Consider the following 27,660-nt stretch of genomic DNA (forward strand, 5'->3'; position numbering starts at 1 on the left):
CCGCCTAACAATACAATAATAACAATAAAATATAAGTTAAAGTGTCAGTTATCCACTGATTCAAAGGGATAAGTGAAGACTTCGTTTTAGGAATTTCCACCAGTCAAGAAATCCTCCCCATCCCCCATCCCCCATCCCCCCACCCCGACCTTACATACACAACACAGACATCACATGGGGAGACAGGTCGGAGACCGGTAGTATTATGGAAAAACACTGAAATGTACAATACAATGGGCAAGTCGAGGAGGGGACTTGGGTGCTCCTATGGGAGGACAGCATGAGAACAGAAAAAAAAACCTCCTCTGCACAAAGAGCACATAAATGTCCAGATCACAACATCATGAAGCACGTGAAAAGCAACAGGGGTGGGTAAGGGGTGAGAAGCTGATGCAGACACAGCCATGCTGCCCTGCAGCTATTCATCCAGCGCTGGGCCCAGACCCACCGTCCGACTCAGCCTTGGAGATAAGCGTACGAGGGCGTTTGGAACGAAGAGTCTAAACACAGTTTGTTATCAGGGGACAAATTGTTTGTTATGTTCAGCTCCAGCCTTGAGACCGCAGCAGGCGCCGATATGGTAGCCGCATGAAATAATGGTGGTGTTCTTTCTTTAGTGCAAACCACTGCATGACAATTTTACAGTCTGTCTAATGTCCATCACTGGTTCCTCACCATTCCCAATGGAGAGCCGTGAGCCTCTCCACGATGTTATCCAGCTACACCGAGATGTTATCCAGTTTGCTCATAGAGCACGAGTGTTCACGACAGCCGTGAGCCTCTCCAAGATGTTGTCAGATGTTGTCAGAGTCTCAGTACTCACAGCAGCCACAAGCTTCTCCAAGATGTCATCCGGGCTGCGTCTAATGAGCCCATTCTGAGAAGCCACGGCTCACTCCATCGTTCCAATCAACATAGCGGGCAGCCTTGTGGGAATTTGAACAGCCGTTTCCGCTTTCTTTATTCTTCGATAAGCCAGGGCCAAGCCAGCGCCTATCAGCAAGAACCCTGTTATCATGGTTCCAAAAAGGTCTTCAATGTCCTTGGTCGACAGTCCCACCAGGCACACAACCCTCCAGTCCTTCCACCCATCCATCATGTATCCGGCAGAGAACGTCCCTCCAGGACACACGGTCTCTTCCAAACCCAGGCTTCTCGTTGTGAAGAGGGTGTCAATTGCATTCAGGGGCCAGTTGATCAAATCCATAATTCCTCTTTTAGGTTTTAGAGAACAGACTGTGAGACTCTTCCAGGGTAGAGAGAGAAAAGTAGACAAGACTAGACAGAGACATGAGAAAGCCAAGCAGGAAAGATAAAGGAAGGGAGAACGTGCGACCGCCTTCATCAAGAGCCAGAGAAGTTACTTGTCATGTGTTGTTTGTCATGTGTTTCTATGGTGTAATAACAGCCATGTGCTTTTTTGTGCTGAGGTGATTTTTTCTGCTCTCAAACTGTTCTCCCATTAGGAGCTCAGTCTGGGTGGAGTTTTTTCTCCTCTCACCTCATGTTTGTTTAATTTTGTTGTTCTTTCCTATCAGCCTACCTCTCTAACCGGCTTCCCTAATGTGATGTATGTCTAAAGCATGTTTGGTCAGAAGGTTCCTTGTAAGTGCGAATGCGCCAACTAGCATGCTGCCTGCTGTAAACCATAATTTCCTTCGGGATTAATAAAGTATATCTGATTCTGTTAGTGGAGATAGGTTGATTGATTAATCTAAATTGCCCATAGGTGTGAATCTGTGAGTGAATGTGAGTGCGAATGGTTGCTGTGTCTCTGTGTTAGCCCTGTGACAGACTGGCAATCTGTCCAGGGTGTACCCCGCCTCTCACCCTATAACAGCTGGGATAGGCTCCAGCGCCCCCCGCAACCCTGGAAAGGAAAGGCGGAAGGAAATGGATGGATGATTCTGATTCTGAAGAAATAAATAACCACAAAAACCTTTAAATATCTCTTTATTTACCATTTAAGAACACATAACCCATACTCATTTACAACAGAACTAAACAATAAATAACAATATAGGCATAACATTTCCCCTGAAGTTCAGCATGGCAAAACAAAGTGATTTCAAGTCCACCATGACATAATTATTGGTTTTTAATAATAAAATAATAATTATTACAATTGTAATATTGTAAACAACAGACATTTACAATTGATGTCACATGTACAACACTAGAACAACTGGAAAATATGAGTTCAGATAAATACAGGGATTTAAATAACTCAGAGATTCATCAATATATCATGGAAATGAGGTAATAATTTAAATAAACAATTCTCAAAGCTCTTGGATAACAGTTTAGCTCACAAGTTGAATAGATTAGTATATGCTGTAATATTGCATGCTGTAACTCATGTTTGATTCCTACCTGATTCCCTTTGCTGCGCCTATTTTTCTATTCACTTGTCATGCTCTCCCTATTGTCTTCACTATGCTATCTGATAAACATGAAAGTGCCCCAAAGAATTCTGTCTTTAAGTGTTCTTGACAGAAACTATACCATAGATAAGAATGGGGTCTTTTCCCTCAGGTCTTGCAGTGATTTCACTTCTCACCTGTGTGAGAAACAAACGCGTGACAGTAGCTCTCCCACATTTTGTAAGAGTGAAACTTTCAACCAGTATGAATTCTCATGTGTCTTTTCAACTGTGTCGTGTAACGAAATCTTTTCTCACAGCCGTTACAAGAATATGGTTTCTCCCCTGTATGAATTCTCATATGAGTTTTCAAATTCACCATTTGACTGAATCCTTTCCCACAGGTGCCACAATAATGTGGCTTCTCACCTGTATGGAATCTAGTGTGAGATTTTAATGCTGATAAGTTACTAAATCCTTTCCCACACGTGGTGCAAGAATGTGGTTTCTCTCCTGTGTGACTTTGCATGTGACGTTCCAATGTTGATTTCTGACTAAATCTTTTGCCACAGGCACTGCACGAATAGGGCTTCTCACCTGTGTGAGTTCTCATGTGAGTTCTCAAGTTCATCATATGTCTGAATCTTTTACCACATGTGCTACAAGAATGTGGCTTCTCACCTGTGTGAATTTGCATATGACGTTCCAATGTTGATTTCTGACTAAATCTTTTGCCGCAGGTACTACAAGAATAGGGCTTCTCACCTGTGTGAGTTCTCATGTGAGTTTTCAAGTTCATCATATGACTGAATCTTTTCCCACAAGTATCACAAGAATGTGGCTTCTCACCTGTGTGGAATCTAGTGTGAGATTTTAATGCTGAGAAGTCACTAAAATCTTTCCCACAAGTGCTACAGGAATAGGGCTTCTCACCTGTGTGAGTTCTCATGTGAGTTTTCAAGTTCATTCTATAACTGAATTGTTTTCCACAGGTGTTACAAGAATATGGTTTCTCCCCTGTGTGAATTCTCATATGAGTTTTCAAATTTACCATGTGACTGAATCCTTTCCCACAGGTGCCACAAGAATGTGGCTTCTCACCTGTGTGAAATCTAGTGTGAGATTTTAATGCTGATAAGTTACAAAATCTTTTCCCACAAATGGTACAAGAATGTGGCTTCTCACCTGTGTGAATTCGCATGTGACGTTCCAATGTTGATTTATGACTGAATCTTTTGCCACAGGTACTACAAGAATAGGGTTTCTCACCTGTGTGAGTTCTCATGTGAGTTTTCAAGTTCATCATATGTCTGAATCCTTTCCCACAAGTATCACAAGAATGCGGCTTCTCACCTGTGTGGAATCTCATGCGAGTTTTGAATGCTGAGAAGTTACTAAAATCTTTCCCACAAGTGCTACAGGAATAGGGCTTCTCACCTGTGTGAGTTCTCATGTGAGTTTTCAAGTTTATCATGTGACTGAATTGCTTTCCACAAGCGCCACAGGAATAGGGCTTCTCACCTGTGTGACATCTAATGTGAGTTTTCAAGTTTATCGTTTGCCGGAATCTTTTTCCACAGATGCTACAAAAATATGGCCTTTCACCTGTGTGAATTTTCATGTGTCTCTTCAAACTTGACAACTCACTAAATCTTTTATCACAGGTGGTACAAGAATAAGGTTTCTCACCTGTGTGCACTTTCAAATGTCTAGTGAGGCTGTATTTATCGCGAAAGGTTTTACCACAAGTGTTGCATTTTACACAATTTTTATTTTTAATAGATTTACACTGACTCTCTGATACTGGAGAGATGTGTATTATATTACTGTGACTATCGTTTCCGTTATGTCTCATTTTCTTCAGCTCCCAATTTCTAGCCGATCCCAGGTCCACATGGTGACCTTCTTTCCAATCATGCATGTTTGGTTCATAAGAGTTAAGAGAAAGAAGCTGGTTCCTGTTTGGTTCTAGTTTATTGAGGTCACTATGCTCATAAAAAGGAATCACCATAAACGTATCAGTTTCCTGCTTCAGTAGAAACTGTTCTGCCTCCTGACTGTTGCGCTGTTCCTCTTTAATCTGTGGAGGATCTGGGTGCTCCTGGTCCAGGCTGAAGTTATTCTCCTGGTTACAGATCTGTTGGTCTGTCAGAAACTCCTCCTTGTTACGCTCAACTTGGTGAATCAGATCTGATGGGACAAATGGGAAAAATGTGTTTATGAAAGAAAAGTGTAATTCCAAAATTTGAACAATTAATTTTTGCACTGATATAAATGACTGGAGTTCTGACACTCTTATTAGAAAAGCTCAATATTTGTTAAATGGCAGAGTTTTTAAACATCCAGAGTTTTTCATTTAACATTTTACAGAATTTTCAGTTATTTTTAAGTACATATGTTTAAATACAAACATCAATTAAATTACAAAACAGAAACTGAATTAACACACCTAATGTAAAATAAAATGAAAAATCTAAAATTGTCAGTAACCATAAATTTTTATTTTTACCTTCCTAACTTTAACATAATTTTAATATACCGTCTTTTGTTCGAGTTTAACAGTATAAATACGATCCTAAAATTTAATGCAAGCAGTGTATAACATCACTTAGAATTAGAATTGTTTTATAATGTAAAACATATTATTACTGTGTGTTGTGTATTTTCTAGCAGTTCTTTCATGGGTGGGTGGGGGGCAATGTTCCCTCTAATTTTTCATGTGTCTGAGCAAACACACAAACTCCCTGAGTGGTCCCTTGGACCACTGTGAGCGACATTAGATGTGTGCACTGTGGTCACGCCAACATCGAATCCATCCAAGTTTCATGGTTTATTAAATTACAGCATTTACATACATATGTTAGACTACTTTTAATTAACTGCTTTAGCTCACTTACAATGAAAATTAAAAAAATCTTGTTCATGACCTGTGTAGTATGCAGTGTAGGGACTAACACGTTATTAAGTAACGTGTTACAGTAACTACGTTATTATTGTGGTAACGAGCACGGTAACTAGTTATTATGCCAAAATCAGGAACGTGTTAATCGTTACTGGGATTTAGATAGGATCGTTATTCGTTACTTCTTGCGGTGGCTATCGCAGAGCTTCCACTGATTCAGTAACATTAGCAAGTGGTGGAGGCCAGCAGGTGGATGAGGGAAGGGGGAGGCAGGAGGAGCAAAGACCCGAGGCGGCCGCCGGTCCAAGTGTCAGGTGAACTGAACTTCAGGTAAGAAGTTATGACCTGAAGTCTATCTGGGTCAGATATAAACCAAGTTAAGGTACAGTTTATTTTTGTTATGCGGACTTTTTTGTACTGAGTACTAGCTAGCATGATGGAGTTTCTATACAGCTGGATGGTGCTATGTTACTGATGTTGAACTTTATTTTGTTCATAGGGTTAGTTATTAGAGTTGCCAACCATCCCCTAAAAACACGGAATCGTCTCCGATAAAATATTACGCGTTTCGTATTGAGGTGAAAAGGAACGCAGCTTGTCCAGTACTTCAGCTACAATGAAAAAGACACAAAGCTGGAGTTTTTCTGTGTCTTTGCTGCACAGCTGCCTCTTCTTCTCTCATTCTCTCTCCCTCTCCTGTTTCTACTTCAATCATTAAACTGATCAATGATCAGCTTATCGGCTTTTCTCTCTTGGTTGTTTATCGCCCACTTTGCGCCAGAAAGAGGAAACCAGCGGATGTCGCGTTAAACAACAGCAGCACGTTTAAGCTTGATCAGCTGTTGTTAGAATTTATTTGATATTAATTTCTAGTATCAGCTGATGTTTGCTGGAGCCACAGCCGTAAAAGCTGCTGGTCATGATGTCGGTTTGGTTATCTGGTGAGCAGTTTTGGTCAAGTTACTTGAAAAAAGTAATCAGTAACTAATTACTGATTACTCCCCCCAAAAGTAATCCCATTACTTTACTGATTACTTATTTTCAAAAGTAATTAATTACTTAGTTACTTAGTTACTTTTTTAAAACACGATTTACAACCTGAAGAGGTGATAAAGCGATAGATCTTTCAGCCCAATTCTACTTTTTCTGCATAATCCATCATACAAAATGTAATCAAATGGAAAAGTCTCTTTTTTTAAACTTGTTTTATCAGTTTTAATCTTTTAACTTTATGCATCAAGCAAAAATTTAATTATATGCGACATTCTCTGACTTGAATAAATTAGTTTAACATTTAAACCTATTTTCTGCACATTCCAGAACATAAAATAAAATATTTTTTGTGTTTACACTCACTCTTTCAAATAGATGCAAGTAAAACACAGCAGTAAATAAATAAAGTCAAAGACTCAGCGGTCCTGTTGCTCTATTTTTACCTGTAAAGCAGGACTGGGGGTAGGCGGAGGTTTACCCTGGTGCAGGTGTGCTGCGGTCAGTTGAAGAGTCCGCGAGTTTCTCTGTGAGTTTCCCATTACGTCATAGCGCACTCGGTGCTTGCTTGGAAGTTTAGGGGGTTTTTTCGCTGTAAAAAGAAGTTTTCTTCCCACGCACGATGGACACTAATGTTTTTGTCACTTTTTACGGAATCAAACTCAAAGTAAGGTCAGTACTTCCACGCTTTAAACGCTGCACGCTCATACTCTCTCCCACAATCGATATGTGATCCATTGTTGATCTGCACACAGCTGTTGTCACCAACGGCGCACTTGCTTACGTCACTGTCATGAGACATTCTCGCAAAAAAATCATGGTTTTAGTAACGCAGTAACGCAGCGTTCCTACGGGAAAGTAACGGTAATCTAATTACCGATTTTGCAATAGTAATCCCTTACTTTACTCGTTACTTGAAAAAGGTAATCAGATTACTGCCCATCTCTGCTGGTGAGAGGGAAACATGAAGATGAAACCAGGAGATGTCCTTACTGAATCATCAGAGCTGAACAGGTGATGGAGAAACAGGTTTACCTTTTAGGTGACATGAATGAGTTGAAGGGAAGTTATGAGCTGTTTCTGAGAGACAAATAACACCAGGATCATTTTTTTACGTAGCTGACAGCTGGTAACTGTGCAGGGGCGAGTCTAGCAAAGTTTTGCCAGGGGGGCCAAGTAGGGCATTAACAGGGAGAGGGGGGCACAAAATAGTACTTTTCTTTCTTATTCTCATTTAAAATATCTAGCTTTTAAAAAAATAATTATCTGAATCTTGCAACAAACGATTGATAGATTGATGCATATATACCATCAAGACAGTGTACATCACTGTCACAACTAGGGATGGGTATCGTTTAGGTTTTATCCGATACCGGTGCCAAATCGGTACTTTTGAAACGGTGCCGGTTCTCAAACGGTGCTCAAACCGGTGCTTAAAGAATGGAGAACACAAAATTGGTCCAAAAACCTCTCATGTTCAGCTGGTTTTTTGTAAAAAGATAACAATGTTAGCCTTTTCTGCAGCTATGGGGCATATATGGTATCACTCTTGGCTGGAAGCAGTGCTTAAACAATGGAAAAAACAAACTTTATCCAAAAACCTCTCATGTTTAGCCGTTTCCCTCTTTTTCTTTGGTCATTTTAGCCTTTTTGGCCAGGGTAAAGGGAGTATCTGCCATCAAACAAGAAGACAGCCGCATGTAGCTATGATGATGTTTGCTAGTTCACCTTACATGCATTAATGTAATAACGTGGTTAGCCTACTCAACGTAAATTACACACGAACAACATTAAGCTACTCACGCAGAGAAGAACGGCTGCTGCTGCATCATCATCCTCATCATTTCTGCTACACTGGCAGGGCTAGGGGCCAGGACTCTCCTCTTCGTGTTTTTGGGGATGTTGCTAACCCCAGGTCTGATAACAGGCACCACACCCGCAGTAGATGCGCTCGGTGTGAGGTCTCGCAGCAAGCTATCAAATACGGCGCATTTCTCGGCTTTTAAAAAAAAACGCTATGCATCGCCAGGTGTTTCATCGGATTTGAGGTGTTACCTCCTTTGACAGTATCACAGTATCAGCTTAAAGCACTTGTTGCAGGCTGCTGAGTTTGCATATTTTGCTGTGAAGTACAGCCAGACTTTTGCCTTGGGCATTTTTAATCTGTAGCTCTGCATAAAAGAACGTAGGTACCTGGACCCGCCTACTATCCTCGGAAACGTAAAATGATTGGCTAGAAGTGTATCACAGCTCAGGAAAAAAAAGCACCGAAATAAAGCACCGAAATGTGCGCTGCTTTTCGGTCTGGTTACTACCGTTTATGATGGCACCGGACACCGGTACCCATCCCTAGTCACAACAGTGTTTGTTTTCATTCAACGGCTTTATGATTTTTCCTATAATGGTGGGCCAGTCTCTAGTCAAAATGCCCGGGACAATTTTTTGTCCCAGTCCAGCTCTGTATGCAGCTCATCTGCAGTCTGGTGTTACCTACATCTTCCTATTTGGAAGGCAGAATTTCCGAGTTCTGAGTACAATCGAAAGCACCACGACTGCAGTTTTCGTGTTGGATGTAAAAAGCGCACGTGACGTTGTGACGTAGGCTAGAATCATGGCGGCGGTCAACGACGGTCCAGGCGTGGGATTTCTCTCATGGAAATATGCACATTATCTTTTCCTTTCTATTGGTAGGTGGCACAATGCACTTGTAATGCACAAGTAAGCAAGCTAGAAGACTGGCAATCTTGCTGGGTATCCAGTTACGGAAGCAACACACTAACAAGAGAATTCTGAGTAAAACCAAAGTTACTTTCCCTAGTAACTAGTTACTTTGAAAGTAACTGAGTTACTTTTGATAGCAGTAACTAGTAATGTAACTAAGTTACTAATTTAAAGTAACTTACCCAACACTGGTAGTATGTTAACACTATTGGAAGTAAAAATAACTGAACTCCAATTTTGAAAACAAAAATTTCTTCTTCTTTTTTTTTATTTTTTTATTTATAAAGCTCTGACTTGTATTATGAGTATGAGTCTGTGGTCTGGGAGAGAGTCCTGTAACTGTAAATGTTGGGCAATTAATTATAGTTACTTCTTCAAAAAAGTAACTGAGTTATGCAAACAACAAAGTTTTTGCAGCTGTTTACCTAAAAATGCAGCCAAGACGGTTTTTTAAATAAACATTTAAAACTATTTACAGAACAATCAGGTGTTCCGCGTGTGTGTGTGTGTGTGTGTGTGTGTGTGTGTGTGTGTGTGTGTGTGTAGAGAGAGTGTTTTTACATACCTGTGCTCTCTGGGTTTATTTCCGGTTTCCAGATGGTATCCAGCAGTTTGCGCCGCTCTTCCCCAGTCCAGACAATGATGCCTTCGGCCTCCTGCTTCACTACAAGTTGTTCTCCCTCATGATTAATGCAGAGTTCATCCTGTTCCTCTTTAATCTGTGGAGGCTCTGGGTCCTCCTGGTCCAGACTGGAATTCCTCCCCTGGCTGAAGTCCTGCGAATCATCCAGACCTTCCTCTTCCTCACACTTCATATTGTCTTAGGAAGTCTTGAGGAACAGTGGGACACAAGAAAATTGTTACTAATGTGATAGCAGGAAAATACACTTGTGAGCAAATAGAATCTAGCAGCGCTGTACACTGTGAGCATGTTGCTCACATTTGTTAGTAAAACTGAAAGTGTTTCAGGAACACCGTGTGAGTGCTAAATGGTAAATGGACTGATACTTAAATAACGCTTTTCTACTCTCCTGGAGCACTCAAAGGGCTGACTGCAGGTTTACCAACCTTATAACCAGTACATCTGCACAATGACTGAAACCAGTGAATGAACGGCGAGCAGTGAGGTCAGTTCCTTGATTTAATATGCAGATTGTAATGACCATTGATCAATAACCACTGATCAAAGACTCCTTGAAGAGGTAATTTACATGAAAAGGAAAAGACAATCTCTGAATCGAGGAGGGGGCCTATGGGTAAATCTTTCACCATCTTACAGTGCTGTGAGTGCAGCCATTATTGGTACTCATGGCCATTGATCCATGGTCTTTGATCAAATTTGCATATTAATGAAAAAAGAAATTGACCTCACAGCCCATGTTTCTAAGTAGGTCAATCTAAATCCCAATTTTTAAATAAATCTTATGGCAAAGATACTTCAGTGGGCATTCTGTGTACATGCCCAGGGACCCACAGACAGCTGGGGGGCCCATAAAAGAGGCAAATGAAAAAAAACAACAACAAAAAAAACAGCATACACATATGCATAAACACACACACACACACATACATATATATTGCCACAAATCAATAGACATTGATCAAAGACCTCCTTGACTCCCCAAGGAGGAGTACCTGTGAAAAGGGAAAGACAATCTCTCAATTGAGGAGGGGGCCTAATGGTCCATCTTTCACCATCTTACAATGCTGTGAGTGCAGCTCTCTGTAAATTGTATGTGAATGGATCAATGACCATTGATCAATGGTCTTTGAGCAGTGGTCATGACAACTTGCATATTAATGATCGTCTTGATCATTAAACTGACCTCACAGCCCATTGTTCATTCTGTGGGCTCGTTTCAAGTCCTTGTGCAATTGTACTGTTTATAAGGTTGGGGAAACCTGCAGTCAGCTGAGACTGAAGAAGTCACTTGATGAGTGATGAAACATTTCTACCACTGAGAACACCAGATGACCACAATCTTTTGGGGATTTTAATACCTGGATGATTTAGTATGCATCAAGACAGTAAAAAGATGCTAAATTGTTATTAACATTTGCAACTGGGAAGATATGTGCTATTTAGCCAACTTCTGGTCTTACGGCGACCCCTAGTGGACATTGTAAAATATTGCTGTGTCTGAGTTGATGATGTGTTCTGATTGTTGCTTAGTTATCTTTGACCCTGCTAATTATAGTATTACCTGTTTCTGTTTCCAGACAACCATGCTTATAGTCACCTATACTGCATCTGCCACAATTATAAGTGCATATCTGGCTGTATCACAGTTGGATTTATCATGGCAAGCCCTGCTGTAACCAGTTCTTCTGTGAAGCTTCATTAAAGACGGTGAACTAAACTCCTGGACTGCTGAAGTCTTTCTGACCGAAGACTTAGGCCAGACTTGTATACCCAGCACTTCCAGTATATATATATTCTACACTGTCACAACCATCACATGGCCTGCTGCACCTCACAGAAACAATAATAAAACATAGTAATATAAATGTATAAACATCTTCTATCCTTATTAAAAAATAATAACAACAATCATTGAAAAACATTTTTATGTTTTTATCATTTTTTCTTCTTATACCAGATGCCTTATAGCTTTATAACTACATTAGCTGTATTCATATGAAACTGTATTCATTTCTACACACTGTTACTTTGCAGGACAGTGCTCTTCTTTTACAGCTATTCTGTGTGAGGGAGGGTTTAAAAAAACGATTTTAATATGAATAATGAGTTATCGATTCATTAAATCCTGATTTAATTTGATCAGTTTTTAAATGTAAAAGTATTTTTTGCCAGAAAAGCCGGAATCTCGACTTAAAGCTCACAAAACAATTTCAACCGTCAGTCGGCTAAAACAGCAAACGATTAAAGGGCAGGTAACCGCAAAAAGACGTAAACACAAAACACAAAACCCGACGGCACGGACACGCCGTCCGGTGAAAACCTGCCAGGTTTGTCACTCTCGGACCAAAATACACAGAACCGGCTTCTGTCTCCTGGATGTTAATACTAAAGGTTTGCTGTTTAAAGATAGAGAAGAAGTCCTTGTTAGTCTGTTAGCCAAAACTGAGCTCTGATCAGTCCTATATGGTGCTATATGTTATTCCTGTGTTCGTTCACTGAGACCATCACCAGTTTTACATACCTGTAATGTGAGACTTTATCTCAGATTTCCAGCTGATATCCAGCAGTCTGTGCTGACTGATCTCCTCATACCGGACGATCCTGTCCTAACCTCTGAGATTTCTTGAGCAGCAGCAGTCACCTCCTCTCAGACACAACGGGACAGAGCAGCGTCGGTTCCTTCTTCTTCTTTTTATTGTTTAATGGCTGTTGGCAAACAGCACAATGGCGCATTACCGCCACCAACTGGTGTGGAGTGTAGACCGGTTATTTAAAAAAAATGAAATCCTCACAAAACCAACGAGTCTGCCTTAAGAATCAAAATAGGGTCTGATAACTTTCACTTCTCGAGTTCGTACGAAACAAATCAATCAAGTCAAGTTTCACTTTTATATCACCAACCTGATCAATTTTTCTTTCACCATCATATGTCTGACATTGCATTACGCATCATTTCCGTTCTTCCTCTTCTCCTTTTAAATTTTCGTCAGATCAGCTGCATTAAAAGCATATTGTTGCCCTCCTCAGGACATCCGTGGAGGTATTCATGAATTTTGGCACAGCTGTGAACAAACTAAGCTGAAGTGCTTTAACCTCCTCTGCATCCTTGTTGATAGAAGTGCAAGGTACAACTGTATCGAAGCGTCATTAATGGGTCAGTGATTTAGTCTGGAGCTGTATCATCTAATATTTCCTTCAGCTTCAGCACAGAGTGTTAACAGAACAAGACTTTTGATGAGAACAAAGAGCAGGGACAGAAACAGCATAGTTTAACACAAACAGTAAAAATCTAATAAAATGGTGACAAAGAGACATTTTTTGGTTCTTGCTTGTCTGCAGCACCTCCAGCATGTTTAAAATGATCTGGTTGTTTTTGCACGCATTTTGGTTAGCATGAAGTTTATGTGGAGCTCAGTGTGTTTGATTTTATATAAACCGATACTTCAGTGTGAACTCCTTTCTTTACAGCTGTCAATAAAACAGCAATACTTTTACTGCTGTGATGAAAATGAAACATCTGTGTGAGGCAGGTAAGGCAACAGGACTACATTAAGAAAAGCATTATTTTTTAATAATGGATTGGATTTATATAGCGCTTTTCAAGGCACCCAAAGCGCTTTACAATACCACTATTCATTCACTCTCACATTCACACACTGGTGGAAGCAGCTACAGTTGTAGCCACAGCTGCCCTGGGGCAGACTGACAGAAGCGAGGCTGCCATATCGCGCCATCGGCCCCTCTGGCCAACACCAGTAGGAAAGTAGGGTAAAGTGTCTTGCCCAAGGACACAATGACCAGGACAGAAAGCCCAGGGATCGAACCGGCGACCTTCCGGTTACAGATGCGATTCCCAACCCCCTGAGCCACGGTCGCCCCGTAATATTATTACTGTCAAACCACTGCCTTGTCCCACTAATAATTATTTAATCTCTAAATTTCCATGTTGTTATCAAAATGATCAATTACAATAAAACAAAAAAAGCTATTATCTATCTATCGTACATTACTCCTTCGTAGGGCTGCCAGACTTTATGTAAGGACTTTACTTTCGTCTGACTGACCTGAGAAGCGCAGCAATACGCTTTTAGGCTTTCTAGTCCACCGGAAGTACAATAGAAGAAGAGAAGAGAAATGACGGAAATGACGCAATGGTTACTGTTTAACATGTCTAGTGTTCGGGTTTCAGAGTGATTGTTGTTGAAGAAATCTGCTAACAAGTTAAAAAAAAAAAAAGAAAAAGAAAAAACGATCGTCCGGCATGAGAAGGAGACCAGCCGTCAGCTCAGACTGCTGGACATCAGCTGGAAACCCGACATAAAGCCACACATTACAGGTGTGTAACACTGAGACGGTCTCGGTGAGCTAACACGGGAGTGTGAACCGTGCTGGAGCTCATGTAGCGGCTCAGTTTGTAGGCTAACAGGCTAAAATCAAGCGCTTCTCTTTATTTTAAATGTAAATATTTGACGTTAAATACCCACTGAGACACTGAGGGAAGCGACTTTGTTCTGCATAAAAGGGGTTGGCAGTGCTGGCGTGTTTTCCTTTCTTTAAAAAAAAATCTTTAATATCCTTTTTTATGTGTTGGTTGGCTGTAGTCAGCAGGATCTACGTATCTCTTTGGAAAATATCATTTTGAATCTCCCTTATTGTGTCTACTCTGTGTGCAGTTGTTAAAAGTCACGTTTTGTAAACCTTTTTTTCTGCTTTAAATGACTTTGATAATATCTAGGACAGATGTGCTTGGCAGATTTTAGGTCCTTGGGTCGCTTACAACAGTTTGAATGTCACTGTGTTTGTACAACCTGCAGATTACTTTGAGAAATATTGTGGAAAACACCCCCGATCAGGTCCTAGCACCCTAGCAGACGACCCTCACCTTTTTTAAATACATGTTTTTCTCTCCGCCTCTCGCCTCCAAACATCAAACTTATTTGAGCCTAAACAGTAACACATAAAAGGGAATCCTGTTTGTGTATTAATTACCAGAGGATGTCACATAAAAAGGGATAAAAGAGGCAAAACGGTGTGCCATAGTAAGGGGTTAACATGAGGTGGTGTTTTTATTTTATTTTATTATATTTTTGGAACAACTGCAAATGTCTGTAAGTTGCAGTACTTTTAACATTTAGATAACGCTACAGAAGAGGAACGAACACAAGGGAGTGATGTTATTTAAGTCACAGGTCATTTCAAGTTCAAAGGCTGAACAAACATCAGCAAATACACAAACTGTGTGCAGTTGTTCACAGTGTGTTGCTAGCTAAAGCTCCAGCTGCTATATTTCACAGGGAGAAAAAAGAAAGAGAGCTGATGTCACACAGAGATGGAGAAAGATAAGAAAGAGGACAGGAGAGGAAGAAGAGAGGTTAGATTCAAAGGTAGGAGAATAATTCACTGAATTCAACCTTTTTACCATCTAGAAAATAGACAGCATCAACAGTGTACTGTCAGTGTAGAGGATGGAAATCAGCCAGAAAAACTCATGAAACATCTGATGCAGGTGTGTGAATCCACAGTAAACCTCAGCAGTAGCAGCAGGTCATCTGATCACAGCCTGCACATTAAGATAATCTGCTCTCAATATAAATTATTGTGAGTTGTCATTCTTTTCCTCACACTGAGCCACTACAACTGATTTCAGGGTTCCCCCACCTGCTGAATCCACTTTAACCTCTCACTGTGCTCATTTTGCTGTTTAGTGGCAAAGTCGCCCTCTTCAATGTCGGCAACAGCAAACAGAGATATTTTTTTTCCTTCTTTTTCACTCTTGATGTCCTACTTAACTGATTCAAGCTGAGTACATTTATTAGAATTGAATTCAGACAAACAAAGTTTGTATTCTACTAATTTTATTTTACCATTACATTAGTTTAGCATGAAGTTCAGTTAGCTTTGCATAGAAATAGGAAATAGAAATGTTCTTCAATGAATTAGTTTTTGCTTTCTTGTTTTGAGTGCATTTCAGAGCCTGTACTTTTTCACTTTTACTTGAGTAAAGAAGTTGAATCAGTACTTCAACTTTTATTGGAGTATATCGGTACTTCTGCATAAGTAAAGAAAGCCTGTATTTGTGCCAACTCTGGGTGTAAGAAAATTAATTTTTAAATGATCAGGTAAAATAATTGAAATTGAAATGTTTCTCAAAATATTTCCAAGTTTTGCTGAGATAGAGCACCCTTAAACTAAAGGTATCCAGCAGTAATCTCGCTGCAGCTAATCTCATGGCAGCAGCAGAGCCTCCTTTGGTTTTCTGTGCTTGACAGTATGTCTGATTGAAATGAGTGACAGACACTGGACAAAGGAAAGTAGCTCTTAATGTGAATCTTGGAGTAGATCTCCCATCATAGGCAGAGAAGTTCTCATGGGCAAAATTAAATGCAACTGATTGTTTATCTGCAGCGTGTTTTTATCATGGATTTAGGAAAAGCTGTTTCCTCTTTAGACATGTGTGATTCTGCAGGGTACAACTTTTAATCAAATAGCTGCTTCACACTTTAAGCCACTACCTGAATGTTTTGTAGTCTGAACTTTGCAAATAAGAACACCAGAACTCGAGACTGTCTCACACGGTAATCCCAACACATTTGTCAAATTTGTGCACATTAAAGTGAGAGACATGCTCGCAGTGTACAGTCCTTCTGGATTATACAGTGGGGCAAAAAAGTATTTAGTCAGCCACCGATTGTGCAAGTTCCCCCACCTAAAATGATGACAGAGGTCAGTAATTTGCACCAGAGGTACACTTCAACTGTGAGAGACAGAATGTGAAAAAAAAATCCATGAATCCACATGGTAGGATTTGTAAAGAATTTATTCGTAAATCAGGATGGAAAATAAGTATTTGGTCAATAACAAAAATACAACTCAATACTTTGTAACATAACCTTTGTTGGCAATAACAGAGGTCAAACGTTTACTATAGGTCTTTACCAGGTTTGCACACACAGTAGCTGGTATTTTGGCCCATTCCTCCATGCAGATCTTCTCGAGAGCAGTGATGTTTTGGGGCTGTCGCCGAGCAACACGGACTTTCAACTCCCGCCACAGATTTTCTATGGGGTTGAGGTCTGGAGACTGGCTAGGCCACTCCAGGACTTTCAAATGCTTCTTACGGAGCCACTCCTTTGTTGCCCGGGCGGTGTGTTTTAGATCATTGTCATGTTGGAAGACCCAGCCTCGTTTCATCTTCAAAGTTCTCACTGATGGAAGGAGGTTTTGGCTCAAAATCTCACGATACATGGCCCCATTCATTCTGTCCTTAACACGGATCAGTCGTCCTGTCCCCTTGGCAGAAAAACAGCCCCATAGCATGATGTTTCCACCCCCATGCTTCACAGTAGGTATGGTGTTCTTGGGATGCAACTCAGTATTCTTCTTCCTCCAAACACGACGAGTTGAGTTTATACCAAAAAGTTCTACTTTGGTTTCATCTGACCACATGACATTCTCCCAATCCTCTGCTGTATCATCCATGTGCTCTCTGGCAAACTTCAGACGGGCCTGGACATGCACTGGCTTCAGCAGCGGAACACGTCTGGCACTGCGGGATTTGATTCCCTGCCGTTGTAGTGTGTTACTGATGGTGACCTTTGTTACTTTGGTCCCAGCTCTCTGCAGGTCATTCACCAGGTCCCCCCGTGTGGTTCTGGGATCTTTGCTCACCGTTCTCATGATCATTTTGACCCCACGGGATGAGATCTTGCGTGGAGCCCCAGATCGAGGGAGATTATCAGTGGTCTTGTATGTCTTCCATTTTCTGATGATTGCTCCCACAGTTGATTTTTTCACACCAAGCTGCTTGCCTATTGTAGATTCACTCTTCCCAGTCTGGTGCAGGTCTACAATACTTTTCCTGGTGTCCTTCGAAAGCTCTTTGGTCTTGGCCATGGCGGAGTTTGGAGTCTGACTGTTTGAGGCTGTGGACAGGTGTCTTTTATACAGATGATGAGTTCAAACAGGTGCCATTCATACAGGTAACGAGTGGGGGACAGAAAAGCTTCTTACAGAAGACGTTACAGGTCTGTGAGAGCCAGAGATTTTCCTTGTTTGAGGTGACCAAATACTTATTTTCCACCCTAATTTACGAATAAATTCTTTACAAATCCTACCATGTGAATTCATGGATTTTTTTTTTTCACATTCTGTCTCTCACAGTTGAAGTGTACCTCTGGTGCAAATTACTGACCTCTGTCATCATTTTAAGTGGGGGAACTTGCACAATCGGTGGCTGACTAAATACTTTTTTGTCCCACTGTATCTGTGTGTTCCTGTCATCACATTAGTAACATTTTTCTTACATCCCTTTGTTTCTAAAGTCCTCCCACATCAACATGAATTGTGAGGAAGAGGAGGGTGTGGATGATCAGCAAGTCTGTAACCAGGAGAGGAATTCCAGTCTGGACCAAAATGACCCAGAGCCTCCACAGATTAAAGAGGAACAGGAGGAAGTCTGCACTGGTCAGGAGGCCGAAGGCATCATCGTCTGGACCGGAAAAGAGCGGCTCAGACTGCTGGATACCATTTGGAAACCTGAAATAAAGCTACACAGAATAGGTATGTTAAACTGTAAATAAAAGTCCATAATAATTATATAACTCTTTTAGGATTTTAAACTTAGCTAAAAGGTACTATAATTTTTAGGGATAGTATAAAGAACGGAAGGAGAGAGTGGAGAGGGAATAATATGAAAGAAATAGTCTAAGGAGGTTGGAAAGAAAAGCGTCTGGACTTCTTTAAGTTGCTTGAAGATGTTTCACCTCTCATCCGAGAAGATGAGCCAAGGTGTGAAAACGGGTGTGGGTCACAATCAGCCAGGGTTTCAGGTGAGCTCATTGTGACCCACACCTGTTTTCACACCTTGGCTCATGTCATTAGGTAGAGGATCATCAGGGGGTCCTTTTGTCCCTCTTTGGGGGGTTACTCCCACTGGGATAAAATCTGGGACTCTCCACCATTTGACCTTAGCACTGAAGAAGCTTCTCGGATGAGAGGTGAAACGTCTTCAAGCAACTTAAAGAAGTCCAGACGCTTTTCTTTCCAAGCTCCTTAGACTACGATGACCTGGATGACTGAGAACCTTCACAGACATGAAAGAAATAGAAACTTGGAGAAATTATTGCGACAAAAGATCTTTTGTCCCGTGGGTTGACCATTGTCCTGATACCTTCATTACTCAGCCATTTTACTACACATGCACTCAGGGCACTCTTTGGACATAAAATGCTAAGAGTTCCCTAAATGTTTATAAACGATCCCCCATAAACTTTAATGAACTCGTAAAGATGAGTGGGCCAAAATTTCTCCACAATGATGTGAGAGACTGATTAAGTCACACGGAAAGTGATGACTTCAAGTTATTACTGCTGGATGTGGTTCTACAAGCTACTGAATCACTAAGAGTGAACTTGGTTTTTCACAGGATCGTAACTCTTCTACTACAAACTAATGCTGTTGTAATAAATGCAGTATGACATTCAGCTTTGTCTTGCTGATATATGCAAGGTCTTCCTTAAAACTACGTCATCTGGATATACCTTTCAGCATTGTTGGTGCTTTTCCAGATGTGTAAGCTGCCAGGTCAGTGGATACAAATGCACCTCTGTACCAACAAAGATGCAGGTTTTTGAACTGAGTGCTGATTAAAAAAACCAGATGGTGTCTCTCATTTTTAGACCAGAGAATGTGGTAAAGTATTTTCAAAAAAAAAAAACTTCACATGTAGTTTCAGTACAGTTTTTGATCTAATTCCATTTTAAACAAGCTTTGGTTCAGAGAAGACGACAGCGTTTCTGGTTTCTTTTTTGCATGATAAAGGTTCAACCTAAGATAAGATGAGGTGAGATAACCTTTATTAGTCTCACACGTGGGAAATCTTTCGGTCACGGCAGAAAGTACAAGTTTAAGAGTGGTAAATGTTAATAAAACACAATAGGATAGGGTAAGCTAGAATAGAATACTATACAACAAGAATAAAATACTATATACAATAGAATAAAGTACTATACAAATAAGATAAAATACTGTACAAAGAGCTCTGTTGTTGTAGGAAAAAAATTGCACTTTGTAATATTGCACATCAGGGAGACGGTTACAATTGTGTATCCGATGTGTGTGTGTCTGTCTGCACGTGTGCAGTCATCTGCAGAGACCATGTTGTAGAGTCTGACAGCAGTTGGAAGGAAAGACCTGAGGAATCTCTCCATCCCACATCGTGGGGGCCACAGCCTGCCACTGAAGGAGCTGCTCAGTGTTGTTAGAGTCTCCTGCATGGAGTGAGAGATGTTGCCCACCAGGGATAACAACTTAGCCAACCTTTAGGGCATCCTAAAACAGAGCTGGCCCTCCAGATCAGCCTGTTCAGTCTGTTTCTGTCCCCAGCAGACCACACAGTAAAAGATGGCTGAGCCCACCACAGACTCATAGAAGGTCTTCAGGAGTGGGCCCTTCACTCCACAAGACCTGCAGGTACAGCCTGCTCTGCCCTCTTCTGTAGAGGGCATCTGAATTGTGAGTCCAGTCCAGTTTATTGTTCAGATGAACACCAAGGTACATGTAGCTATCCATAGCCTTATTGTCCATACCTTGGATGTTTAGTGGTTGCAGTGGAGGATGTTTGTGCTTGCGGAAGTCTACCACCAGCTCCTTGGTTTTACTAGTGTTGATCTGGAGGTAGTTCTGCTGGCACCAGTCCACAAAGTCTCTGTACTCCTTGTCGTCCCCATCAGTGATGAGGCCGACTATTGCAGAGTCATCAGAGAACTTCTGCAGGAAGCACTGGGTGGAGTTGTGGGAGAAGTCTGCAGTGTAGATGGTGAAGAGCAACGGAGCCAGAACCGTTCCCTGTGGGGCCCCTGTACTGCAGATGACTGCCACACAGCCCTGAGTTCTCAAATACTGTGGTCGGTCGGTGAGGTAGTCCATTATCCATGTTGTGAGGTGATGGTCCACTCCCGAGTTCTCCAGCTTGTCCTTCAGGACCGTGGGAAGAATGTTGTTGAAGGCACTGGAGAAATCAAAGAACATTATTCTCACAGTGCTCCCAGCGGTCTCCAGGTGAGAGAGTGAACGATGTAGGTGGTGAATGGCAGCTTCATCTGCTCCAATGCCAGGCTGGTAGGCAAACTGAAGTGGCTGTGAAGGTTCTCAGTCATCCAGGTCATCGTAGTCAAAGGAGCTTGCAAAGAAAAGCGTCTGGACTTTTTTAAGTTACTTGAAGACGTTTCACCTCTCATCCGAGAAGCTTCTTCAGTTCTAGGGTCAAATGGTGGAGAGTCCCAGATATAAACCTAGTGGGAGTAACCCCCCACAGAGGGACAAAAGGACCCCCTGATGATCCTCTAATCGCCTGAGCCAAGGTGTGAAACTGGGTGTGGGTCCCAATCAGCCAGAGTTTCGGGTGAGTTCATTGTGAAACCTGGCCCCACCTTATCATGCGAATTCCTGAGATCAGATGGCCCAGGATGTGAGTGGGCGTTAAGGCGTCTGGGGAGGGATCTCAAAACTGGATTATAGATGGCAGACAGTTGGTGTCGTAAACCCCCGCCTCTGTTCAAAGATGGTCGCTCACAGTGGACATAGATGGCTTCTTTCACTCCTCTTTCAAACCATCTGTCCTCTCTGTCCAAAATGTGAACATTGGCATCCTCGAAAGAGTGTCCTTTATCCTTAAGATGCAGATGGACTGCTGAGTCTCAGCAGTTTGACAAACTGAAGTGGGTTTAATGATGAACTCACCAGGCACGGAAGCTGAGCCAGGACCAGCCGCTCCAGGGTCTTCATCAGGTGGGCCTGTAGCTGTTGAGGTCCTTGGGACGTGGAGTCTTTTGCACTAGTGCAACACAAGAGGTTTTCCAGAGGTGTGGGACTCTCCCCAGCCTCAGGCTCAGGTTGAAGATGTGCTCCATCACCCCACAGAGTTTATCTGTGCAGGACCTGACGACCCTTGAGCTGATGTCGTCTGGACCCGCTGCCTTCTTGGTTCTGGTCTTCCTCAGTTCCCTCCTAACCTGGATGGTCGAGAGAGACAGGCTAGAGCCTTGTGTCGGTTGTGTGCTGGATGCTGTGTTTGGGGTGGGGAGTTGTGAGCAGGGTGAGTAGAAGAGGTATGATGTGTCAGAGGTGGAACAGCAGCAGTGAGGGTGGGTGAGTCTGCAGCCGATGTTGAAGACTGCCTCATGGATAAATCAAAACTGTTAAAGAAGTGATTCAGTTCACTTGCCCACCTTGCATCCCCCACAGGCAGAAAGTTCTGATCCTTGTGATCTGAGATGGTTATAAGGCCTCTCCAGACTTCGCTAACATTGTTCTGCAGAAGCTGGTCTTCCATCTTCTTCCAGTAGCTGGCCTTTACATTCCTGATCAGGCCTTTCAGCTCTCTCTGCACCCTTTTCAGCTCCTCCTTGTCTCTGGCTTTGAAGACCCTCCTCTTCTGCTCGAGGATGGCTTTAATTTCTGGGGTAATCCAGGGTTTGTTGTTGGAGAAACGCTGCACAGTCCTGGTGGGTACGGTATTATCCACACTGAAGTTATTGTAGCCAGTAAAACAGGTCACAAGGCTGTCTATGTCCTCCCCATGGTCATCTCAACTTTATGCCTCTTTTGCATTGGCATACAGTAGGTCCAATGTTTTATTGTCTCTCTTGTGGCACGTCACATACTGGGTGAAGGTCGGCAGTGTCAGTGCTTCTCTCCAGGTCTTCTCAAATAGATGAGGCAAAATTATGCAATTGTCGTTGTCAAATTGACTTCAGTGTGAATGCACACTGCAGTCGACTGCACTCAAATCGACTGGTTTTCCATTACAACCCAGTAGTACCTTGTTTGCGTGCTTGTTGTCATAAAAACCTGTGTACGCATCCTGCGACATAATTAATATGCGACATACAACAAATGTGGATGTCGAAGCAAATATATCCCTGCTGCTCAGTCTGTAGCTTTTCGTCACACTTGGGAGAGCATGGCGTTGTTTTTTGTAGTAATTTCTTTTGTTGCCGAGTTTCAGAAATGGTGGTTTTGACTTTCGTGAGCGAGATGCTCTCATGACTCATCGAGTGATGCTACTGACCAGCCAATGTGACATGCAGCGCGACAACGTCACATTTTAGTATCTGGTTGGATCACTTGGAACCCTGGGCGAGCAGGTACTAAAACAGTACCTGGTACCAGGCACTGTGACCTAATGGAAAATCCTGGAAACTGTGCGAACCGTGCCGAGTTGATCTGAGTAGGTACTAGTGGACAAGGGGCTTTAGATTTAAACCAAATAGGGCCAAACCCTTGAGCCAAAAAAAGTAGATGAGCTAAAAACACTGATGGGGGTGAAAAAAAACAAGACCTAAACACTAAAGTTAAAATGTTTCATATGAGGGATCTCTTTCTTACACTGAATAACCTGAGAAAGAGAGAGTGGCTTATTTTTCAAAGATGGTTACCACAGTAGGTAAAAAGCGTTTTTAGGTCACTGTTTGTGGAGTCAAATAGTGTTCAGTCCTTATTCTAGTTTAGTTTATATCTGCTGCCACTTGTCCATGAAATCCATAATTAAACACAGGTGTCTTAAGAGATTGATTGCCAGTTTTGTCTTCTTTATTGCAGGAAAACACAAAAATCTAGATTCCCTGCAAGTCCAATCTTGCCTTGCAAAAACTAGAAATTTATTGGAAAGGTAAGTCCAGTGCTTCTCAGTAATATAACTGAACACCGTACCAAACCATCATTTCCCTAAATTATTGCTACTCATTGTATACATGCTGAAGTTATGCAGCAGTGTCCCATCTACGATGAATTCAAAACACAACACCAAAACTACTCCCAAACGCACACCTTAGCGAACACATCACTCTAGTCCTCAAAGAATCGCACTAGCTTCCAATTCAGCAAAGTGTGGATCTGAAGGAAAATTAAAATTACCTGCAGCTGAGCTCACTGTCAGTTTTTTTTTTTCTGCAGCAGCAACCATCAGCATTAATAACCAGTGGGAAGCAGTTAATTGAACAATTTCTATTTTCTATTTTCTCCTGTGTTTTATACACTAAACTTTTTTATGTTTAATGTCTTTATACAGACCTCCACCAGCAGGATATCGGTAAGGAGGAAGAAGTTGTCACAGATCAGCAGGTCTGTAACCAAGAGAGGAACTCCAATCTGGACCAGGAGGATCCAGAACCTCTGCAGATTAAAGAAGAACAGGAGGAAATCTGCATCAGTCATGAGGAAGAACCGCTTGTATTGAAGGAGGAGACTGAGACCTTTATGGCTGCTTCTACTTACGAGGAGTGTAAATCAGAACCAAACAGTGACCAGTTCCTTTTTCACAACTCTCCTGACCCAGAGAGCCTAGAACAAGAAGAAAGCGAGCATGTGGACTTAGCATCAAGTAAAAAATTATTAAAATGTGACACTTGTGGAAAATTTTTTCAGTATCAGTCCAAACTTAATAGACATCTGAGAGCTCACACAGGTGAGAAGCCATATTTTTGTGTCACATGTGGGAAGAGATTTAGTCAGATGATACACTTAAGAAAGCACATGAGAATTCACACAGGTGAGAAGCCTCATCCTTGTAGCATCTGTGGAAATAAGTTTAATGACATGTCAGCATTCAAATCGCACATGAGAATTCATACCGGTGAAAGACCATATTCTTGTAGCACCTGTGGGAAAAGTTTTAGCCAAATGATACACTTGAAAATTCACATGAGAGTTCACACAGGCGAAAAGCCGTATTCTTGTGATATGTGTGATAAAAGATTCACTAATTTGATAAACTTGAAAACGCACATAAGAATTCACACGGGAGAGAAACCACATTCTTGTAACATCTGTGGGAAAACCTTTCGTCAGAATTCGACGTTGCAAACTCATCTAAGAATCCACACAGGTGCGAAACCATATTCTTGTAGCACCTGTGGAAAAAGATTTAGTCATATTAAAAACCTGACAACTCACTCAAGAATTCACACAGGTGAGAAGCCATATACTTGTAGCACCTGTGGGAAAAATTTCAGTCAGTTGACTCATTTAAAAAGTCACATGAGAATTCATACTACCCTACAAAATGTGGCAGAGTAGGAGTGTGTGACTGTTAGAATGCATAGTGAGGAAAATCACAGCTACACCTGAGGGGAAAAAAGATTACCTTATATTCTGGTCAGTATGGAATAGCTTTTAATAATAGTCATTCAAGTTGGCTGTGTTTTTGTTCTGATGTAATTGGAAGCCCAGTTTTATAAAGGGTCTCAAATAAGCCAGTTTTTAGAACATTTCCTACTGAACTATCTTCAATATGTATTAACATTTCACGGTAGAAATTTTAAACCTGTATAACTAGTCCTGTGAAATTTTAGCTTCATATATTAAACAAAAACAAAACAAAAAGTTATATGTTTTAAGTTACTTTCAAAACTTAAATGGTTTCTAACTAAGTCGTAAAGTGATAATATTCTATTTTCATTCAGCTTTCAAGCATTTGAGCAAATACGATAAATGTTTTAACAAAAACAAAAATATCCGTAAAGAGTTTAATCTGAATAGAACAAGTTTCTAGATGGTTGTGTAATTACAACTCAGAAAATAATTTCATTAGATATTTGCATGTTTCTCCTAGGACCTGCCGTCCACATATGTGGACATCACATTTTGGGTTATTTAGACCAAAATACTAAATTTTGCTCAACAATGGCCTGATATCCACTAATGAGGACATTATACTGCTACTGTTCTATCGAAATTTTAAACAAATATCCTCATATGTGGCTCTCATTTTTCTTAGAAACAAAAATCAGGTAAAAAAAAAAATCTGGTAATTCTTTGTTTTTACATTCATCAGGTCCCAATATGCCCCGATATCAAAGATAAATTAAAAATGCATGCCGTGGAAGAGTTTGGGTCTTAGGAGGTTAATCAAATCATTAAATCTGATTTTTATCAAAACAGAAAGTTTCTGTTGAGCCTTCTCCAATTTACATAACAATGTTATGTTTCAAAGTGTGGGCATATTTTCCCTCTTTTCATATTTTAACAAGAATTATCAGAGTTGTCCAAAAGCAGTATTTTTTTCCTCTTCTGCCTGTCAGCTTAGACATTGTCATATTATAATATACTATGTTACATATAATCTAATAACTGAAATAACACAAATAAAATGATGAAATAAGCCAATAAAAGAAACATAAACAAGAGGAGCCTATCCGGTTGTTCAGTGATGACGCGACGAATCCTACTTCCGGGCCTAAAGTAGTCTGCGTTTAATATGGCTTTTGTGTTGTTAACATGTTTAATGTTATGTATTTTCTTCTATTTAATCTCAAAAAGCTCCTAAAACAGTCAGTGATCCCTGTTGACCTCCCTCGGCTTTTATTACCGCTAATCATTTATTTAAGCTCAGTTTTTAAAACCTTAGGATGTAACTACAGCCCAGCCCATGCAACAGTATATGAATGACTAACCTCGTATTGTGGATGGATTATCTCAGTTGTTCTCCTGGCTGAAGTTTGGTCCTTTTACAGCATCCTGCCATGCGATTACATTTGTTTCTGACCACCGAGAACACTCACGTTAACTTTTATCGAGTGGAAAAAAAGTTAGCTTGTTTATATTATGCTAACATAGCTGTGTCGCTAGCGGTCACGTAGCACATCATTATATACCAGCTAGCCCAACTTCAGTAACCCTACAAGCGTCACTGCTGTTTAGTTTTCTGTCTTCATTTATGTTGGAAGTGATAGCAGAGCTGTACGTTTTAATTTGTTTCCAAAACCCCGCAGTCAGGACATGCTATATTGTATTTAGATAGAAGCTAGCGAGCTAACTCCCTGCTAACTTCTAACTCCGTTAAATGTCATAAATTCCGTTTTCATGGATGCCTGGATGTTAAACTCAATTGTTACACCTGGTAGAGCAGAACGCTGATCATTTTATTAAAGATGAAAGACTTTAGACAGTTTTTCAACTCTCAGTAATGCCACAGTGATCGTTTGATATATCGTTAGCTTCATAGCATAAGTGCCTAAGTCATTGACTTAGTCAAATGACTTAGGCAATTATGCTATGAAGCTAACGATATGGACCTGCAGCGGAGTTTAGACCCAGACACGGCTAGTGACGTCAGACTGAACAACCGGATAGAGACTTCATGGAATGTATCTTGGAAAAGCTACATATGTTTGGCACAAAAGTGATTTTTACACCATAATTCGTATTTTAAAAGCTGCTAGACTGGACAGGATTTAATTTCTTAAAAAGCATCAAATTAAATTTCTATAAAAACAAAAAGTTTCTGTTGAACCTTTTCTAATTTGAATAAAAATGTTCAGAGTTGTGTAAGCAGTAGGACTCAAAATGGTAGGTAGGTAGAGTAGGGGGGGGAAAGGGCTGAAAGTGGGTCATTGGACCATTTAAAAAAAAAACAAAAAAAAAAACTATTCAATATATGAAACTAAAATTTCACGGCAATCAGTATAAATGTTTAAAATTTCTACTGTAAAATTTTTATGCAAATCTGAGATGGGCTAGCAGAAGTCTTTGTTGATTTGACACAGACTTACCCAGAAGTCAACAAGTAACATTTATTTTTTAGTTTATGAATAGCAGGTTTACTCTTCAGCTTCAGAAGCTTTTATAAGTGCTTTGAAGTCTGCCATGGAGACAAAGTTCCAGCTTGAATATGCTCTGAAGGTTATTTCATCACCGAGATGGAAAAAAAGAAAATATTATTCTACTAATTTCATCCTAGTTTTAAATATGTTTTAGTTTGATATTTTTATTAGCCACTAAACAGGTTACACTACATAAGATTAAAAACTGACAAAGATCAAGAAACACATAACATATTTTTTTTATGAACATTAGTTATTTTGTGGTGATATTTATTTTAATGAAGACTAAACTTGATTTTTATCCTGTCCTGTATATTTAATCTCTCGCACTGTTTCTTTGTGATGTGGGTCATTTATTGTAAGATGTCAACACAATCTAATTAAAACTTGTGTCGAATAATATGGTTTAATGTGTGATCTTTAAAAAAAAAAAAAATTGAAC

The 27,660-nt window shown here is 40.7% G+C and overlaps 2 protein-coding genes across 5 annotated transcripts; one reads left to right on the forward strand and one right to left on the reverse strand.

Moving 5' to 3' along the window:
* Positions 1–1,936: 1,936 nt before the first annotated feature.
* On the reverse strand, positions 1,937–12,617 carry LOC147307703 (uncharacterized). Of its 2 annotated transcripts, XM_086272955.1 has the most exons (4): positions 12,520–12,617; positions 12,140–12,324; positions 9,541–9,805; positions 1,937–4,552 (listed from the first exon to the last, which is right to left on the reverse strand). In XM_086272955.1, exons 3-4 carry the CDS (start codon positions 9,788–9,790, stop codon positions 2,619–2,621), a joined length of 2,184 nt encoding a protein of 727 aa, XP_086129081.1. In that variant the 5' UTR covers positions 9,791–9,805; positions 12,140–12,324; positions 12,520–12,617; the 3' UTR covers positions 1,937–2,618. The 2 variants fall into 2 exon arrangements, with proteins under 2 accessions (XP_086129081.1, XP_086129080.1); XM_086272954.1 differs by having other exon boundaries at positions 12,140–12,589.
* Positions 12,618–13,720: 1,103 nt separating this feature from the next.
* On the forward strand, positions 13,721–27,618 carry LOC147307704 (uncharacterized). Of its 3 annotated transcripts, none has more exons than XM_086273101.1 (4): positions 13,721–13,954; positions 17,940–18,177; positions 23,218–23,287; positions 23,687–23,849. In XM_086273101.1, exons 2-4 carry the CDS (start codon positions 17,955–17,957, stop codon positions 23,709–23,711), a joined length of 318 nt encoding a protein of 105 aa, XP_086129227.1. In that variant the 5' UTR covers positions 13,721–13,954; positions 17,940–17,954; the 3' UTR covers positions 23,712–23,849. The 3 variants fall into 3 exon arrangements, with proteins under 3 accessions (XP_086129227.1, XP_086129226.1, XP_086129225.1); XM_086273100.1 differs by lacking the exon at positions 23,218–23,287 and adding an exon at positions 14,913–15,002 and having other exon boundaries at positions 13,729–13,954; positions 23,687–27,618; XM_086273099.1 differs by lacking the exon at positions 23,218–23,287 and having other exon boundaries at positions 13,731–13,954; positions 23,687–27,618.
* Positions 27,619–27,660: the final 42 nt, after the last annotated feature.

Source organism: Aulonocara sp. 'chitande type north' Nkhata Bay, linkage group LG18 (assembly GCF_057382095.1).
Source record: "Aulonocara sp. 'chitande type north' Nkhata Bay isolate Kocher_YH1m ecotype deep benthic linkage group LG18, A_spYH_male_GT1.1, whole genome shotgun sequence".
Classification (NCBI taxonomy): Eukaryota; Metazoa; Chordata; class Actinopteri; order Cichliformes; family Cichlidae; genus Aulonocara; species Aulonocara sp. 'chitande type north' Nkhata Bay.